We start from the raw sequence: 19,922 nt of genomic DNA, 5'->3' as shown, positions 1-19,922 counted from the left end.
GGACCAGTATGTTTTCCTCAATCAGTGTGTTTTGGATATTGTCAGATCCCAGAAAGACTCCAAAGTAGATCTCATCTACCAGAACACAACTGCAATGACAATCTATGAAAACCTGGCACCCGTGACCACATTCGGAAAGACCAATGGTTACATCGCCTAATTCCAAAGGAGAAACCTTTCTGGAGTGAACCAGACCGTCGCACCCACAGCGAAGGCACAGGCCCCGATGTCGACATGTTTTTATATGTCTAATATCTTAATTCTTTGTTCTGTTTTGTGAGAACTAATTTTGAGGGCATGAAGCTGCACGTGACAGATGACAAATTGGGGCTGTCGGGGGCTGTGGATGGGTGGGGAGCAAATCACCTGCATTCCTGATGACCAATGGGATGAGGTCACTTTTCTTTTTTTTTTTTTTTTCCCCCTTTGAGGATTGTGGAAAACCAGGAAAAGGGAGCTATGATTTTTTTTTCCAAAACAATTTCTTTTTTAAAAAAGACTATTTTATATGGTTCACATGCTAAAGCCAGGATTGTGTTGGGTTGAATATATTTTAAGTATCAGAGGTCTATTTTTACCTACTGTATCTTGGAATCTAGCCGATGGAAAATACCTAATTGTGGATGATGGTTGCGCAGGGAGGGGTACGTGGCGCCTCTTCCGAATGGGTTTTCTATTTGAACATGTGCCTTTTCTGAATTATGCTTCCACAGGCAAAACTCAGTAGAGATCTATATTTTTGTACTGAATCTCATAATTGGAATATACGGAATATTTAAACAGTAGTTTAGCATCAGAGGTTTGCCTCCTCCATAACATTTCTGTTCTCATTTGATCAGGGGAGGCCTCTTTGCCCTGACCCCACGTCCCCTGCCCCCTGTACATTTGTGCTCCATTTTTTCTTCCTTTTTCCCTCCCAGTTTTCTCCAAAGACTCTTCTGTTGGCAACATTTTCAGCCCATTGGTTGGGTGAGAATGGCGACTCAAATATCACCTTGAGAATTTCTGTGGGTGGGAATGGGAGAAGCAGAGGAATCCTACAGTGACAGAAATCCTTTTCCTGTCCCTGTATTATCCTTTTTCTCATGTCTGTATTTGGTATGAAGGATTATTTAAAGGTGCAATATGTGACTTAGTGATTCATGATGTTCTAGGTTTTTAGTAACGTTTTACTCAGGTTGGCATTTTAAGTGTCTGTGTCCGTGTGTATGTGTGTGTGTATGTTCAGAAGCGTGGCAATCTGTGAACACTTCAGCGTGAATTCAGCATCAGATTAATCCCTCCTTCCCCGAAGTCCACTGGCTTTTGTCTCTCTCTGCCGTGACACATATCGGAATCTACTGTGTATATATATATATATATACTAAGCTCTCAAAAACAGTCATTCCTATGAATTGAGGTGTACAAAGTTTGAATTTGTATCAAAGATGTAATTATTATTTTTAAAACCTCTTTTCACTATACTGCTGCTGTAATTACTTTGATTTTTAAAATGTAGATTAATTTTTTTTTTTTTTTTTTTTTTTTGCTTCAGGTGTGTGTCCACCAAGAATTTCAGAATTTATGTGGATTTATTTTATTGGTACATAATCTGTAAACTTCTTAAGGCATTAACATGAAAAGATTTTTTTCTTCTTTTTTATTTTATATTGTGGCTCAGGTTATATTTTGAAGAAGTTTTGAGTTTAACCTCCAATAGGCAATGAAGTTGACAAGGTTTTATGAAGGAATAACCAAGTCCCTGGAGTCCTGTGGCTGTTTCCACAGTAATGCGTCCTGCTGTCAACAGGACAGGTGTGTTCTGTTGAGAATGGGAGCGGGCTCTTCCAGCCTCCTGGTCCCTCCTGACTCTGCCACGCCCCTCACCTCACTGGCACTTTGATAACTGACTGGACGTGTTAATGGGTCTCTTAGGGTTCTAAAGGGTGAACCGCACTTTTTAACGCCCTGGCTGTAGTTCAGAGGGTTAGTGCTGTATGCCTTTTATTTCCCTTTCCCTTTGAGGTACTGAAAGGATGAAAAGATGGTGTCGTGTTTTGGGGAGAATCTTACTTCTCAAATGGAAATTGCACTTTTTGCTGAATCCTTTGCATTTTTTTTTTTTGGTAGTAAGCAGTTCATTGAGTATCAGGTCCCCAAAGGAATGAGTTAGCCAGGCTAGGGCGGGCCCTCTTGACCTAACTTCAGAGGGGGCCTTGGCTCAGTAGGGGTGAATCAGGGAAGCCACGCTGTCCTCGGGGCGTTGCATGAAGCTGGGCGTGGGCAGATTCCTCCCACACCTTCACACCGGCCTGCCTCCAACTCATGCAGATCTCGGAGCAGTCGGTACTTCATTCATAGGTCCCTGTTCAGGCAGCAGTTCTGTGGGCTGTGGTCCTCTCCCCTCCAATGTGTCTGAAACCATTGTGATGGCTGGCAAATCCCAGGTAGCTCCTGAGCTCTGCTCTGCCCACATCACTGCCACCGGGAAGTCAGAGGAAGGGACTTGTTGCTAAAAAATCCTTTAAAAGATTAAATCCTTTAAAAGATTAAAGCAACATAATTGTAAACACATTGTATAAAAATGCAAAACACAGTAACCCTCTTTCCTTCCGCCTGGTGTGGGCTTGGGAAATGGGCAAGCGGCCCCAGCGATCACGGGAGGAACTCTTGCGGCGGCGGAGCGGTCTGGGATTCCAAATGGGCAGGTCACACGAAGGTCACGATGCTTCTCTGCATCCTGAAAAGGGCTGGGGACAGGGCCAGTGGGGGTGGTAAGGGTATTTATAGCACAGTGCTTGAAAAGGGAAGATTCATGTGTAACTATAAAGGACACACAGGCTGGGGGTTGGTCAGAGGCAAGAGGAGGGTGCCTCCGAGCTGCCTCAACCCCTCCCAGGAACAATGAGCTCAAATTGGAAGAGTCCAATGGAATCGGGGGGATGGTGTGAGCGCCCCTGCTCAGTCTTTGACAGTTGCATACAGAAAAGCAGCTGGTGTGGGTTTCGGTGTCAATGGAAGGGCCAAAGATGGGTGGCCGGCTCGTTTGGGGGATTCGGGCCATTGATAGCATCTCCCGGAAACCACCACTTCTTGCCTCCGAAGTCGAATCTAGTGATGATCTCGGCACCAGCAGGAAATGACATTTGGTGTCTGCCCACCGCGGCCATACTGTGACCTCCAGCCAGAGTTCCGCCGAATTGACTCCACTGGATTTGTGCTTTCTTGAGTCAGAGGCTCCCTGGGGTTAGGGATGGAGGGGCGGGGTCAGCGTTGCAGCGGATCGCGTTTGTTTTTCATCTAGGATGAAAAAGCCTGGTTCTCTTGAAATGCTTGATTGTACTTACTGAGCTAAACAAGCCTCGGTGACTGTGGTTGATTTGCCTCAAAAGTCTTAAGTTCTGGGTTTGCAGACTACTGTGTAGCAGCTGTGTGTTTAACATACTGTAGCTTTTTCTCCCTTGGGGGCACATATGAATAGGATGTGTTGATGTGGACTCTAAACTGTAATTTTCTTGTAACTATTTTGGAATGATGCATATTTCTAATGTTTGTTATACTTGTACAGAGTATTGCTGTTGGTTGCTTTTTTTTTTTTTAAGGAAAAAATGGCCTGAAAACATTTTTTTAAAGACTTACAAATACCAAATATAAAAAAAGTCAATGCATTATGCCTTTGCTTCTTTCTTTCTTCTTCTTTTTTTTTTTTTTCCTTCTTACAATGTACCAAGCAGTTTACTGGCCTGCATTTTACTTGGGCATCCTTAACAAAAACATTTCTCTTTGGGATTTCCAGATTGTTTTAGTTTTCTAGGGCTGTTGGAACAAGTACCACCAACTGGTAGTTTAAACAACAGAGATTTTCTTCCTACAATTTTGGTGGCTGAGATCCAGGTGTGGGTAGGGTTGGTTTCCTATGAGGCCTTTTTTTTTTTTTTTTTTTTTTTGGAGACAGAGTCTCACTCTGTTGCCCAGAGTGAGTGCAGAGTCATGATCTTGGCTCACTGCAACCTCCGCCTCCCGGGTTCAAGCGATTCTCCTGCCCCACCCTCCAGGGGCCTCTCTTTTTGGCTTACAGATGGCTGTCTTCTCCCCGTGCCTTCACATGGTCTTCCCTCTGCATGTCTGTGTCCTAATCTCCTCCTTTTTTTTTTTTTTTTTTTGAGATGGAGTCTTGTTCTGTTGTCCAGGCTGGAGTGCAGTGGCACGATCTCAGCTCACTGCAACCTCTGCCTCCTGGGCTCAAGCGATTCTCCCGCCTCAGCCTCCCGAGTAGCTGGGACTATGGGTGCCCATCACCACGCTCAGCTAATTTTTTTGTATTTTTAATAGAGGTGGGGTTTCACCATGTTGGTCAGGCTGGTGTCGAACTCCTGACCTCGTGATCCGCCTGCCTTGTCCTCCCAAAGTGCTGGGATTACAGGCGTGAGCCACCGCTCCCGGCCAATCTCCTTATAAGGGCACAAATCATACTGGATCAGGGCTCACCCTATTTACCTAATTTTACCTTAATTACCTCTTCAAAGACATTCTCTTCAAATGTAGTCAAATTCTGTTGTACTGGGGGTTGGGACTTGACCATATGAGTTTTGGAGGGGACCTAATTCAGCCTGTAACACATATTCAGGGCAATTTAGTGAAGAGGAGGCTTGGAAAAAGTGGTTGTGCATCTTAAGATTATGTGTGTTCCCAGAAGGTTGGAGGTATGAGTCTGCAGGTGGATGGATACCCAGTTGGTGGGGGGCGGGGGGAGATACGCAGGTCCCCTGGGATTTTTAGAGGGCTTTCATTGGTGGATGCAAGGAAGCCTAGAATTGCTGGGATACTGTGGCAATTAGGGTAGTTCTAATTTCATCCCTGTCTCTCTCATATGCGGATGCAAACTCTCAAACAGACTAAGAGTGCCAGGTGCGGTGGCTCATGCCTGTAATCCCAGGACTTTGGGAGGCTGAGCTGGGTGGATCACTTGAGGTCAGGAGTTTGAGACCAGCCTGGCCAACAGGGTGAAACCCCGTTTCTAGTAAAAATACAAAAATTAGGGCGCCTCTAATCCCAGCTACTTGGCAGGCTGAGGCAGGAGAATTGCTTGAACCCGGGAGGTGGAGGTTGCAGTGAACTGAGATCGCACCACTGCAGCCTGGCCAGCAGAGGGAGACTCTGTCTTGGGAAAAAAAAAAAAAACAAAACAGAAAAAAAACCAGACTAAGAGGATTTTGTTGTGAGATCTCTTTTGTGAGACAAATTCATGCATTCATTCAATTGTGATTTACGGAGTTCCTATCCTTTACCAGGCACTGTACCTCAGTGGCTGAGGGTTCAGTGGTGAACAAGACAGACAAAAATCTCTGCCTTCATGGAGTTTACATGCTGATAAAGGGAGACAGACAAGCAGTACATGTAAGTCAAATCTTGAGCATGTTAGAGGATGAAAACGTGAAGAAAAATGGCATTTCCTGTCCTGATGCACCAACTCATCAGTCTCACGCAGGCAGTGCAGTTATACCCTGTCAGGATGAAAGATCTTCTGCAACACGCCCTCCAAACAACCCCTGCTTTGGGGGAAGATGAGAGCGAGACAGTTTGGACAGCAGCAGTGCACACCTCATGGGCCTGCCAGAGACAGAGTGGAATGGACATGAAGTCCCGCCCTTGAGGAGAGCCTCAAGGGAGCGGCTGGGGCCTGGGAGATGCAGATGCCAAATGAATGCCAGGAACTACTAGAGGAGGTTTAAAGGAAGAGGTAACGGGCCCAGAGAATTATGAGTGGGTGACTTTTAGTGTTGAGATAAAGCGGGGCAGGTACAGGGCAGGAGACTACAGGCTTTGCTTGGAGAATGGCCAGGCTTCAGGTGATGGGAATCTGAGGAGCATGTGGGTGGGGGTGAGTGAGGTGAGTTGAGGCTGATAACTGTGGAAGGTGAATGTGCTCTAGGACTGTCTGTGTGGTTGGCTGAAACTGTCTCACCTTTTAAACACTGTGTGTGTGTGTATGTGTGCACATACACAGGCGTACGTATTGTCAACAGTAAATAACAGACTGGCTGCAGTGGCTCACACCTGTAATCTCAGCACTTTGGAGGCTGAGGCAGGCAGATCACCTAAGGTCAGGAGTTCCAGACCAGCCTGGCTGACATGGCGAAACCCTGTCTCTACTAAAAATACAAAAATTAGCCAGGCATGGTGGGGGGCGCCTGTAATCCCAGCTACTCAGCAGGCTGAGGCAGGAGAATTGCTTGAACCCGGGAGGTAGAGGTTGCAGTGAGCTGAGATCATGCCACTACACTCCAGCCTGGATGACAGAGGGAAAAAAGTAATAATAATAATTTTAAAAGTCTATTTCTTAACACAAGCAATTATAAACATAACCTGGAGGTATCTATCATGTGAAAGAAAACAACAAATTTTACCTATATCTGTGTTCCAGAGGCCTCCACTAAAGAGTATGGTATCGTTAGCTCTCCTGGGCTTTCTGCTTAGGGACAGCGCTTGGGCTGGGGATAAAGTATCCATCATCTTCCTGTTTTGATTGAGACCAAAGTTGTCCCAGAACTTTTCTGCCCACACTGGTGGTTTAGAGGAGGCACGGAGACACTGTATTGTGGACCTGTTATCCACATACTAAAAAAAAATAACCAAACGAGGCTACCCTGCAAAATAGCACAACATTCTCTGCCCCTAGCACTTAGTTTGCTAAAAACTGCCTTACCCAGGTATAGCCTAGGAACTGAGATATCATGGGAAAGAAAAACCAGATGATCACCTGTGGTCTTATAAAGTGTAAAGCTTAAGTGAGAAAAACAATTAATAGAACTCTAAGCAGAGAACAATCCCATTAAGAAATAAGTGTATAGAAGAAAAGAAACACAACTCTAGAATAATATAATAGTGGGATTAGGAGTGGATTTTTTAAAATTTTCACCTGTTTATAGTTTCTAATTTCTCCCAATGAATATGGAGTACTTATTTAAGAGTAACTAGTTTAAAACTTAGCACTTATCCCTCCTTGCCTCAAAAAAAAAAAAAAAAAAAAAAAAAATGAGGCTACAGTATATTTTAAAATTTACGAGTCAGGTTACAAAATTCTTTAAGCTGAGTGTGAACCCCAGGCTGTTTTTGGAGCACCCCCTGTTGCTGGGACTTTGTTAAAAATGAAAGCTCAGGTTTCGGACGTTAGATTCCGAGCTGTAAAGCTGTAGAAAACAAGGGGCTACCTCTTTGTTCCTGGCTGAGTGTGGTCTGCAAGAGTCCAGGGCCTCTTTGGTATCTGGAGAGCGGAGGGAGTAGGCAGAAAGAATAGAGAAGATTTAGGCTCCCAAGAGTTCATTTTAAATTTTTATTTATTTATTTATTTTGAGCCAGAGTTTTGCTCTTGTTGCCCAGGCTGGTGTGATCTCGGCTCACTGCAACCTCTGCCTCCTGGGTTCAAGTGATCCTCCTACCTCAGCCTCCCGAGTAGCTGGGATTACAGGCGCCTACTACCACTCCCGGCTAATTTTTTTTTTTTTTTTTTTTTGAGATGGAGTCTAGCTCTGTCGCCCAGGCTGGAGTGCAGTGGCCAGATCTCAGCTCACTGCAAGCTCCGCCTCCCGGGTTTACGCCATTCTCCTGGCTCAGCCTCCCGAGTAGCTGGGACTACAGGCGCCTGCCACCTCGCCTGGCTAGTTTTTTTTTTGTATTTTTTAGTAGAGACAGGGTTTCACCGTGTTAACCAGGATGGTCTTGATCTGCTGACCTTGTGATCCGCCCGTCTCGGCCTCCCAAAGTGCTAGGATTACAGGCTTGAGCCACTGCGCCCGGCCTTTTTTTTTTTTAAGTAGAGATGGGGTTTCACTATGTTGGCCAGTCTGGTCTCAAACTCCTGACCTCAGGAGATCCACCCACCTTGGCCTCCCAAAGTGCTGGGATTACAGGCGTGAGTCACGGCGCCTGGCCAAGCTTCCAAGTTCTGATAGCCATCCCATCCCTTCTGGGGTTTCACAGTTGTATTTCGGGCTGAATGTGGCAGATCTCTGGGGCCTCCAACATGAGAGCCTGGGCTTTACCTTCCTGCAGGCAGGTGAAGCCTCCTGACCCCAAAAGGTGAATCATGGCCCGCTGTTGGGGCCAGCAGTTTTGGATGATGCCACTAGATGGCGGCAGAGAACTGGGCTGTGGAAGCAATCCTTGGCTAGGCTGTGGCAAGGCAGTGGAGCACATAGGATTGGAAAAGGAACCAGGAGGTCCATAAGGGAAGGCTAAAAACCAACAACAGGGCAAAGGAAGCGCCCTTGCCAGCAGCTGGCAGCTTTCCGTATAATTTGTTACATATGTTCATGGTATAAAAATTTAGGAAAAGAAGGAAAATTAAAAAATCCTATGTTGTCACCATTCAACAAGATGGTCCCCAATAATCCTCCCGCCTGGTAGTCACACTTTTGTGTGGCGCCTCCTCCACTGTAGCAGGGTTGGTCTGTGTGACTGGTAGATTGCAGAGAGGTGATGGCATCGCACTTCTGACATAAAACTGTGCAGTTTCTCTTTCTCTCTCTCTTGCTCTTTCTCTCTGCCTCCAGACCCCTCCCCTGCCTCTCTCTCTCCAAAACCAGCTGGCATGTTCTGAACAGCCTTGTGAGAGGCCCACGTGGTGGGCTTCTTCTGAACCTTCTGCCAACAGCTACATGAATGGGCCTGGAAGCAGGTCAGCCTTCGGATGACAGCAGCCTTGGCCGGCAGCTTGACTGCAGCTCCTGGGAGACCCCGAGCCAGAGCCTGCCCAGACTCCCTGACTTGCACAAAGCATCTGAGATGATAAATGTTTACTGTTTCAAACTGCTCTGTTTTGGGATAATTTGTTACACAAAAAGAGATAACTAATATAGGCTAATACATCCCACCACATAGGTAATACCACTCTTAACATTTTACTATAAATAATTCTGTAACCTTTAGAATTCTCACAAACACACCACACCCACCCACCCACCCACCCACCCACACACACACACACACACCCCCCATATATGCATACATGCATACATCTTCATGTATTTGCTTTCATCTTTTTGCAAAACTGGAACCAAACATGTTCATATTTCTTTTTAAGATTAACATACTTCTTTGAGTAATATTTCTATTGAAGTGTGATACAGACAGAAAAATGCACTAAGCCTAGGTTGGCAGTGTGAGGAATTTTCCAAAAATGAACACACCTGTATAACCAGCACCCAAGGCCGGGCGCGGTGGCTCAAGCCTGTAATCCCAGCACTTTGGGAGGCCGAGGCGGGCGGATCACGAGGTCAGGAGATCGAGACCATCCTGGCTAACACGGTGAAACCCCGTCTCCACTAAAAAATGCAAAAAACTAGCCAGGCGAGGTGGCGGGCGCCTGTAGTCCCAGCTACTGGGGAGGCTGAGGCAGGAGAATTGCGTGAACCCGGGAGGCGGAGCTTGCAGTGAGCTGAGATCCGGCCACTGCACTCCAGCCTGGGCGGCAGAGCGAGACTCCGTCTCAAAAAAAAAAAAAAACAAAAAAACAAAAACCAGCACCCAAATAAAAAAAGTATATATGACCGGCATGCCATAAGCCACCTTGGTGCCCCCTTTCAGCCACCCCCTGGCAAAACGAACCACTATCCTGGCTGCTAACCTCTTGAGTTGGTTCTGTGCTCAATTTTTTTAAACGTGCTTCTTTTTTAAAATTAAAAAATCTTATTTTTAGAGATGAGGCCTCACTCTGTCATGCAGGCTGCAGTGCAGTGGCACCATCATGGCTCGCTAGCTTCAGACTCCTGGGTTCAAGTGATCATCTCATCTCAGCCTCCTGAGTAGCCGGGACTACAGGTGTGTGCCACCACACCTGGCTAATGAAACTTGCTTTTTTTTTTTTTCTTTTTTTTTGGGACGGAGTTTCACTCTTGTTGCCCAGGCTGGAGTGTGATGGCATGATCTCGGCTCACTGCAGCCTCTGCCTCCTGGGTTCAAGCAATTCTTCTGCCTCAGCCTCCCAAGTTGGGATCACCTGTTCGAGTCTCCCACTTAGCGAGGGCCACACATGCAGGATCTAAGGAATTCTGTGTTTCCACAGCTGCAGCCTTGGGTGTGAGACCAGGTGTCATGTCATGAGACCAATTTTGTCATGTCAAAATGGCATGCTCAGGTGTCATGGTTGTCTTGGATAACCTGATCCAGACCTGTAGGCCCTGATCCTGCAAGCCTTGGCAGTGTGAGGGTCCGTCTGAGGCATTTCATGTTCCCTGACATGGGCCATAGACTCCACGGGAAGAATCTGTGAAGGCCCTTTCAACAAATCCACTGATCCCATCCACTCCACCTGGCATGGATGCTTGCTTACTTCCAGAACCTTTGGAGGGAGGCAGATGGCATGGCTCTTTCTTGGAAAGTTTGGAAGGCCACCATGGGCAAGAGGGGACAGACACATGCCTCATGTGACCTCACAGGTCAGCCTAGGACCTGTGACAGTGACAGGGAGACAGGTTTGGCTCAACACAAGGAAGGGCCTTTTGAGGCGCAAACTCCCCTAAGGGGCCAGCCCTCTCATGGGAGTAGCTCAGGGCAGAAGGCTTGGCCTTGGCCACTGGGAAGGCCTCTTTCCTGGACTGTGACTGGTGAGTTTGTGCCTCCCTCTGCTCTGCCTCCTAGTGTGATGTTGTTGGTCCTGGTGGCAGTGAGATGGAAAGAAGGCATCAGAGAACAAGACGGATCTGCCCTTTGAATTTGCTTCTGATGGGGAGGGGGTCATCTCAGTCATTTCATAGTAACCAGCTGAGGCAGGAGGGCACCTGGGGTGGTGGATGGGACATGGCTGTGTCCCAACTACCAGCCTGCCTCTACTACATTCTGCTCAGAATCCACCCTCAGCCATAATAAACCACTTACACTTGATTTTCTATACAAGAGATTGTTGGATATAAAATGCTTCAGGAATAAATACTCAGTGCCGTGAAGTAAAACCAGCACTCAGGCAAAAGTTTAATTTTCTCAGCAAGGCAATTTACTTCTGCAGAATGGTGTCACTTGTGTCCGTCAAAATCACAAGAGCACAGAGAACAAAGGAGACCAGGGAGTTTTTATCCTTAACACAGTGTCACTCCCCCATGGTCTGGGGTCAGACTGCAAAATCCGAGCTGACCCAATTGGCTACTTGTACATATTTTCCTAAATATAGAAGGGGTGAGGGATGTGAGGTACAGAGGTACAGCATATGAGACGTGCAGTTTTGGGGGAACAATGGGTAGAGGTCACCAAGGGAACAGATATGAGTTATTGATTAGCGCTAACGGGAATGGGGTAGGCTGTTTACGGTAACTAGGGGCAAGGAAGAACAAGAAAGTTGAGTTTGAGAACAAAGGATAAGGAAGTTAACAGGCTAAATCCTTTGAAGAGAAACTCAGAAAGATTTATTGTATCTTACAAGATTATCTTCCTTTTGCTCAAATTCTTGTATTCTTCCCCCTTTCCTTGGCCAAACTCTGCTTTAGGCATTCCTCACTCTAGAAAGCCTTCTCTTACTCTTTTCTATTTAGACTGTGCTACCATAGAATCTCACACATGCCCTTGGGGCCCAGCTGGCTCTCCCACATAGAGCTGTTGTCAACGTTAAGAGAAAAGGTAATGTCTGGAACACAGTAAGTAATAAGTAAATGTTGGCTACTATTTTTATCATAGCATTTGGAACACAGGATTGTAATTGTGGCTTTACAATTCTGTGGGGCAGGAGCTATTTCTCATTTATCCCTGGATACCCAGAGGCCAGCACACGGCCTGGCATCTGGATACACAGTGCGTTTGCTGAATGCATGCATGCCTGAGTACAAGAATACATGGATGGAGCAGGCCTTCTCCACCATAGTACAGTTACAGGGTGTCAGGAAGAGCCTTCCAGCCAAACACTTGTATTGCATAAAATTCCAACCTTGGAGGAGGAGGACAAGCTGATGTTCACGGAGTGTCTGCTCTGGGTGGGGCTTGACACTGTCGAGCATTGACAGATGTTCTATTAATCCTAGGAGATGAGTTTGTTGCGGGTTCCAAAATGTGCCCTGCAGCTCAGCAGAGTACCCTCAGAACAGCACCCTGGATCATTTGGGGCCAATCTCATCTTGCTTTCATGCCCCTTCCTGCTGATGGCGAAGAGCTGTGGAAAGCATGGACTTGTCTGTTAAAGGCGATTCAGTGTTTTCTGGTTAAAAACTGTTTTTCTTCTTTTTTTTTGAGACGGAGTCTCGCTCTGTCATCCAGGTTGGAGTGCAGTGACCGGATCTCAGCTCATTGCAAGCTCTGCCTCCTGGGTTTACGCCATTCTCCTGCCTCAGCCTCCCGAATAGCTGGGACTACAGGCGCCCGCCACCTCACCCAGCTAGTTTTTTGTATTTTTTAGTAGAGACGGGGTTTCACTGTGTAGGCCAGGATGGTCTCGATCTCCTGACCTCATGATCCGCCTGTCTTGGCATCCCAAAGTGCTGGGATTACAGGCTTGAGCCACCGTGCCCGGCCTAAAAACTGTTTTTCACACAGGAACAGAAAACCAAATACCACACGTTCTCACTTGTAAGTGGGAGCTAAATGATGAGAACACATGGACACATACAGGGTAACAACACATGCTAGGGCCTGCTTGAGGGTGGAGGCTGGGAGGAGGGAGAGGATCAGGAAAAATAACTAGTGGATACCAGACTTAATACCCACCTGGGTAATGAAATAATCTGTACAACAAACCCCCATGACACATTTACCTGTACAACAAAATTGCACATGGATCTCTGAACTTAAAAGTTAAAAAAAAAAAAAACAATTGTTTTTTAGGCTAACTCAGGTTCTCTTTGGTAAATGCTCAGTCTTGAAAGTTTTCTCCATCCACTCTCCTCTTTTGATTATTTTCAAATTTTTAAATTTTTTTGAGATGAGGTCTTGCAATGTTGCCCACGCTGGTCTTGAACTCCTGGGCTCAAGTGATCCTCCCACCTCGGCCTCCTGAGTAGCTGGGATGACAAGCGTTGGCCATCGTGCCTGGCTTCCTTTGTTTTTTTTTTAAGATGGAGGCTAGAGGAGGGGGAAGCCTGTGTCTTCTCATAGCGGTGGGGTGGAAACCCTTCTGGTCTTCAGGCCATTCTGTGGCTTTCACTGGCTCTTGCTGATATATCCTACCCTGCGTGTCTCCAGGTGTTGCCTGTTATTGCTGAATCTGATGGAGACGAAATGAGTCTCCCTTTCCCCTTGGCCATGTTTGTTGCTCCTGGCCGTGGACTCTGTCATTACAGAGGATTAATTAATCATTAATTAATGATTGTCCTCAATCAATTATTGAGGACCCTGCTTTAGGCTGCCTCCTTGTCTGGACCTCAAGTTTCATGGTCTGTGTGGCTGCTCAGCATCCCTGGGATAGGGTACATGGGAAGTTCCCGGTCTCTCGCACATGCACACTGCAGCTCTGCTTTCACCGATGCAGCTCTGCTGCTCCTGTGCTGTGCTGGAAGTGGGGCAAAGCTCCTATCTGGATGTTCTCAGCATCTTTTTCAGCCTTATCTGGAATTTCTTCCTGACTTTTTGTTGCCTTGAGTCCCAGTTCCCCTGCAAGAGGGTGGGATGCTGGGATGGATCTTTGTCAGGGGCCCAGGTGGTGTCCTCAGGGCCTCTAGTTTCATCCTCGCTGAATGTCTCTTTCCACTGCATATTCAGCCAGAGCCTCTTCATGCCCTCCCTGTTTTATCCTCAGTTTTCTCTACCCTCGGTTACAATAAAATTGTGTGCTCAGATTCTGAGCTGTCCTCTTAAAAAAAAGTTTTTTTAAAGACAGGGTCTTGCTATGTTCCCAGGCTAGAATGCGGTGGTGCAAACCTGGCTCAGGCTCACTGCAGCCTTGACCTCCTGGGCTCAGGGCTCAAGCAATCCTCCCACCTCGGTCTCCCGAGTACCTGGGACCACAGGTGCACATCGCCATGTCTGGCAATTTTTTTTTTTTTTTTTTTGTAGAGACAGGTTCTTGCCATGTTGCCCATGCTGGTCTCAAATTCCTAGGCTCAAACGATCCTCCTGCGTTGGCCTCTCAAAGTACCGGGACTATGCTTTGAGCCACTGCACCTGGACATTCTCTGGATAAGTAAAGACAGTTTTTTGAAATTTAGAAATCCCTTTCTCTTTCCACTAAACTTGGCTTTCCAGATTGTTTTCACATGAGAGGTTCAAAAAAGTCTATTTTAACAGTTATAACCAAACTAGAACTTTTTATAGCCAGGGCCTGCCCTCCACATAAAATATTAAAATTATTATAGACCTCTGAGTTTGACACACACACACACACACACATATATATACACATTTCGAGACAGGGTCTCACTCTGTTGCCCAGGCTAGAGTGCAGTGGCACGATCTCGGCTCACTGCAGCCTCTGCCTCTCGAGTTCAAGCGATTCTCATGTCTCAGCCTCCCAAGTAGCTGGGATTACAGATGCATGCCACCATGCCTGGCTAAGTTTTTGTATTTTCAGTAGAGATGGGGTTTCACCATGTTGGCCAGGCTGGTCTTGAACTCCTGACCTCAAGTGATCCTCCCACCTTGGCCTTCCAAAGTGTTGGGATCACAGGCGTGAGCCATTGCACCCAGCCATATCTGTTGGTTTGATGGGAGGGAAGCAGAAGGAACAAAGCATAGATTGGTTTAGCAGGAAAATGCAACAATCATCAATTTCTGTCAGCCCCTGTGAAGTCCTTATTAAAAAAGTGGAAATAATTAGTATCTTGCCAAAGCCACACAGCTAGTAAATGGCAAGCCTGGGAATTGAGCTCCCATCTATTTGGCTTAAAAATCTGGGCTCTCTCCATGACTCCACCCCAGCTTTGCAAGAGGGAGTTACTCCTAAGATGCAGCTTTCAGATGCTGACATTCCTGCTGACTTAGCATAAGTAGCAGGGTCAGGAGACACAGGATCACTTGGGAGCAGAGAAGCTGGGAAGAGGAAAAGGAAAACCTAGGAAAGGGGTTGGTCGGGGAAGAGAAATGTGAAAGGTACCTGGCAGACTCGCGGGACTGGCAGGGAGGTGGGTTTAGGTACAAGCTTTAGGCTTTGGCATTAGATGGTCCTGGCTGACCATCTGCTAGGTGTGATGCTGCACGCAAGCCACCCCACCTCTTTGAATCTCTGGTTCTTCATCTGCAAACTGAGAACCATGATAGCATTTATTTATAGTTTTAAATGAGATAGTGTGTGCATTTTCAAGATGAACCGCTAGCCTTTATATAGACAGAGGCAGAAAGTTTCCTTGGAGTAGTGTCTCTGTTCTAGGAAGTTAACTGAATGCCCTGTTTAACAGTCCAGAGACTGTGATGTAGGAACCTATTATGTGTTTCCTGAGGCAGACTACTCTCCCCTGGGTAGAGATGGATTTTCATCCAGAGCAAGGGGCTTTCAGGAAAGGAAGGGATGAGACCCTGTCTTTTGTTTTGTTTTTGAGATGGAGTCTCACTCTGTCACTCAGGCTGGAGTGCAGTGGTGCAATCTTGGCTCACTGCAACCTCTGCCTCCCAGGTTCCAGCAATTCTCCTGCCTCAGCCTTCCGAGTAGCTGGGATTACAGGTGCCCACCACCATGCCTGGCTAATTTTTGTATTTTTAGTAGAGACAGGGTTTCACCATGTTGGCCAGGCTGGTCTCGAACTCCTGACCTTGGGTGATCTGCCCACCTCGGCCTCCCAAAGTGCTGGGATTATAGATGTGAGCCACCATGTCCAGTGAGACCCTGTCTTTTGCTCTCTGAGATTTGCAATTAAGGAAACCTATTTTGGTGGTTCAGGGAGATGTTCACTATGATCCATCTGCCTAGAAGAATATTAAAAGCCCCAAGGGGATCCTACCATGAGGGAAAGGGGTACCTGTGTTGATGCTGTAGGCTCAGGACTGAGGTTTGCATAGGAGGCTTGATTTGGTGCAGCATGTGCTGGAGCTGGAAGCTTCTCTGGATCCAACCATCCTAGACCACTGTGTTTGGGGATCAATAGCTGAGCATGTGAGAATGAACAAAGAGAACAATGACCTTGGAGCACAAGTATGGAAGCTAACCATGGCATGACGGAAGTCAGACCTGCAGCAGCATTGCTGTAGCAGTGGGCGGAAGACACATGCTCACCAGATTATATGGGACCAACTGCATGGTAATGACTGAAAACAAGGATTGGTCAGATTTTTAATGTCCTCTCTTTCCACATGACTTTTTGGAAGCAGGAGTCCTTTCGACTGAGTGTTCCTGGGAAGTTCTTGGACAATTTGGGATGTAGATGGGGTCTGGCATTGTGTGAGAGAGAATGGACTTCCTGACAATAAGACAGGTGAGGCCTTGAGCTGTTATTTGGATTAAAAAAAAAAAGATGTGATTTAATTTTTATTAAATTAAATTTAATTTAATAAAATAGATTGTAGGAATTGGAGTAAATTAATGGCTGCATAATAAACAACCCCTTGATCTCAATGGCCTATTCTCATACCCCAGTTTCATGTGGTTGGCAGCCACTCAAGAAGCTAGACTGGTAGGGGTTGTACAACCTTAACCTAAACCTCTCAAGTGTTGTGGGAAGTCAGGGACCCCAAATGGAGGGACCAGCTGGAGTCGTGGCAGAGGAACATAAATTGTGACGATTTCATGGACATTTGTCAGTTCCCAAATAATACTTTTGTAATTTCTTACGCCTGTTTTACTTTATTCTCGTAATCCTGTTATCTTCATAAGCTGAGGATGTAGGTCACCTCAGGACCACTATGATAATTATGTTAACTGTACAAATTGATTGTAAAACGTGTGTTTGAACAATATGAAATCAGTGCACCTTGAAAAAGAACAGAATAACAGCGATTTTTAGGGAACAAGGGAAGACAACCATAAGGTCTGACTGCCTGCAGGGTCGGGCAAAAAGAGCCATATTTTTCTTCTTGCAGAGAGCCTATAAACGGACGTGCAAGTAGGGAAGATATCACTAAATTATTTTCCTAGCAAGGAATATTGATATTAATACTCTGGGAAAGGAATTCATTCCCTGGGGGGAGGTCTATAAATGGCCACTCTGGGAATGTCTGTCCTATGCGGTTGAGATAAGGACTGAGATATGCCCTGGTCTCCTGCAGTACCCTCAGGCTTATTAGGATTGGGAAACTCCATCCTGGTAAATTTTTGGTCAGACTGGTTCTCTGCTCTCAAACCCTGTTTTCTGTTAAGATATTTATCAAGACAATACATGCACCGCTAAACATAGACCCTTATCAGGAGTTCTGCCTTTTGCCCTTTGTCGTGTTTCCTCAGCAGTATGTGATCTTTGTTCTGCTTTTTGCCCTTTGAAGCATGTGATCTTTGTACCTACTTCCTGTTCGTACACCCCTCCACTTTTGAAATCCTTAATAAAAACCTGCTGGTTTTGAGGCTCAGGTGGGCCTCACGGTCCTCCCAGTATATGATGTCACCCCTGGTGGCCCAGCTGTAAAATTCCTCTCTTTGTGCTCTTTCTCTTTATTTCTCAGCCGGCTGACACTTATGGAAAATAGAAAGAACCTATGTTGAAATATTGGGGGTGGGTTTCCTCAATACTCAAGGTCACCCAAAGTGTCACCATTCAGCTGGTAGACAAAGAAGAGAAGGCCAAAGACAATGTGTGGGCGGTTTTTATGGACAAGTTGGAAAGTGACATACAGTTGATTTTCTGTATTCACTGGTTCTGCCTTTGCAGATTCAACCAGTTGCAGATTGAAAATATTTGGAGAAAAATATCCATCAATAAAACCCACAAACATTTAAAATAAAAAATAAAAATAATAGCAATATAATAATGAAACATAAAATAAAAGATACAATATAACAACCATTTAGATAGCATTTGCACTGTATTAGGTATTATAAGTAATCTAGATGATTTAAGGTCACAGGAGGATGTGCATAGTTTATATGACAACGCGACACCACTTTATATAAAGAACTTGAGCATCCATACATTTTGGTGTCCACCAGCGTCCTGGAACCAATCCCTTGTGGATACCAAGGGACATCTGTGTATGACTCTCATCCACATTCCATTGATAGGGAAATGGTATTTAGCTGCATGCCCAGGAAGAAGATAACTGGATGTTGGTGGGTATTGGCATTCTCTGCCACGTGTGTCAGGAGGTTGAATAAAGTGCTCAGCCCAGGGTCCAGTGCACAGCAGGGATTCCATAAATGGCAGTGTCCTTTCCGCTTCCAGAGCAACCTGTGTGGGGAAGGAGTAGAGGAGAAATGAATGGCCTCTGTTTTTCTGCATTGGCACAGTGGCCCAGCTGCTTCCAAATGTGTTGTTATGGACCTTAAAGGGGTGCTAGTTAAAGATTATGTCTTAATTTTGGCCCGCAGTAAGGTTACAGGAGGAATCTGGAACCCTAAGTCCTGGCTTATCAGTGACCTGAACATTTAGTGAGAATGTTTTTTCCTAGCCTCCAATCATGCCTTTAATTATGTAGCTGGAGCTGCTGAGAATCTCAGGGAGGTAAAAGAAGTTCTCAGGTAGCTCTGAAGAACCCCTTAGAGGATGACATTAATTTGCTTCTTTGAAAACTTTTCCTAACTCTCTGCCTCAGCTCCTTAGGGTATAATTAGTTGCTAAAGGCTGTCACCATGCCATAAAACCTGGGTGCGGGCCCAGAGGGCAGAGGGCTGAATGATCATCAAAACTTACAGAAAGAAGAACTAATTGGCCCCTTTTCTTCCCTTGATGATCCCTGTAGCAGCAGAGAACATTTTCCACTAAATTCAAAGAGGTCAATGTCTGAGTTATGGAGGGTTGGTGGAAACACCTGAATATGTGGATTCAGTCTACAAGTTTTTTTTTTTTTTCATTTACAGTATTATGTTTTGCAACTTGCTTTTTTGGTTAACTAACAATATATTTTGGAGCTTTTTCAATGTCAGTATATGTAGATGTATCCATTCTTTTAACTTTTTCATAGTATTTTATTTTACACATGCACCAAAATGTGTGTGTGTATGTATCAATCTCAAGATTGAGCTAATTATACTCTTTGCTTCATCACTGATCCATGTACAGTCTCATTTGTTTATTTATTTTGTCTTTATTCTTTTTTTCTGTTTTTCTTTTTTTTTTTTTTGAGACGGAGTCTTGCTCTGTCACCCAGGCTGGAGTGCAGTGGCCGGATCTCAGCTCACTGCAAGCTCCGCCTCCCGGGTTTACGCCATTCTCCTGCCTCAGCCTCCCGAGTAGCTGGGACTACAGGCGCCCGCCACCGTGCCCGGCTAGTTTTTTGTATTTTTAGTAGAGACGGGGTTTCACCGTGTTAGCCAGGATGGTCTCGATCTCCTGACCTCGTGATCCGCCCGCCTCGGCCTCCCAAAGCGCTGGGATTACAGGCTTGAGCCACCGCACCCGGCTCTGTTTTTCTTTTTTGAGATGGAGTCTCACTCTGTTGCCCAGGCTGGAGTGCAGTGACACAATCTCGGCTCACTGCAACCTCTGCCTCCTAGGTTCAAGTGATCCTCCTGCCTCAGCCTCCTGGGTAGCTGGGATTACAAGCATGCGCCACCAAGCCCAGCTAATTTTTGTAGTTTTAGTAGAACATAGGGTTTCACCATATTGGCCAGGCTGGTCTTGAACTCTGACTTCTAGAGATCCGTCAGCCTTGGCCTCTCAAAGTGCTGGCATTACAGGTGTGAGCCACCACGCCTGGCCTGTCTTCATTCTTCTCTTATCTCCCACATCTTCCATATAAGCAACGTTCCATTGTGTTTAGGTAGACCTTTTTTGGGTACAATGCAAATAATGTTTTATATGATAAGCAATGCTGCAGTGTCTTTGTATACATCACTGTTGGGCCATTTGCAATATTACTTCAGGAGAGGTAAACAGGAGAATTGCTGGCTCACTGGGATGCACATTACATTTTCAAGGAGGAGGCCAAATTGTCCTGCTAGAAAGCTGAACAAC

General features: G+C 45.9%; 1 protein-coding gene across 1 annotated transcript in view; it reads left to right on the top strand.

The window, feature by feature from the left end:
• PTPRJ (protein tyrosine phosphatase receptor type J) overlaps window positions 1-3,647 on the top strand; it is a 191,438-nt gene extending 187,791 nt beyond the window's left edge. Inside the window, exon 25 of the mRNA XM_045371851.3 lies at window positions 2-3,647. Within this exon, the coding sequence (XP_045227786.2) occupies window positions 2-160 (159 nt within the window). The 3' untranslated portion in view covers window positions 161-3,647. The remainder of the gene's footprint in view (window position 1) is intronic.
• The last annotated feature ends 16,275 nt before the right edge of the window (window positions 3,648-19,922 follow it).

This window comes from Macaca fascicularis, chromosome 14, assembly GCF_037993035.2.
Source record: "Macaca fascicularis isolate 582-1 chromosome 14, T2T-MFA8v1.1".
NCBI classification, from domain to species: Eukaryota; Metazoa; Chordata; class Mammalia; order Primates; family Cercopithecidae; genus Macaca; species Macaca fascicularis.
The sequence above is the reverse complement of the archived record's forward strand: the minus strand, read 5'-3'. Positions and strand labels throughout refer to the sequence as shown.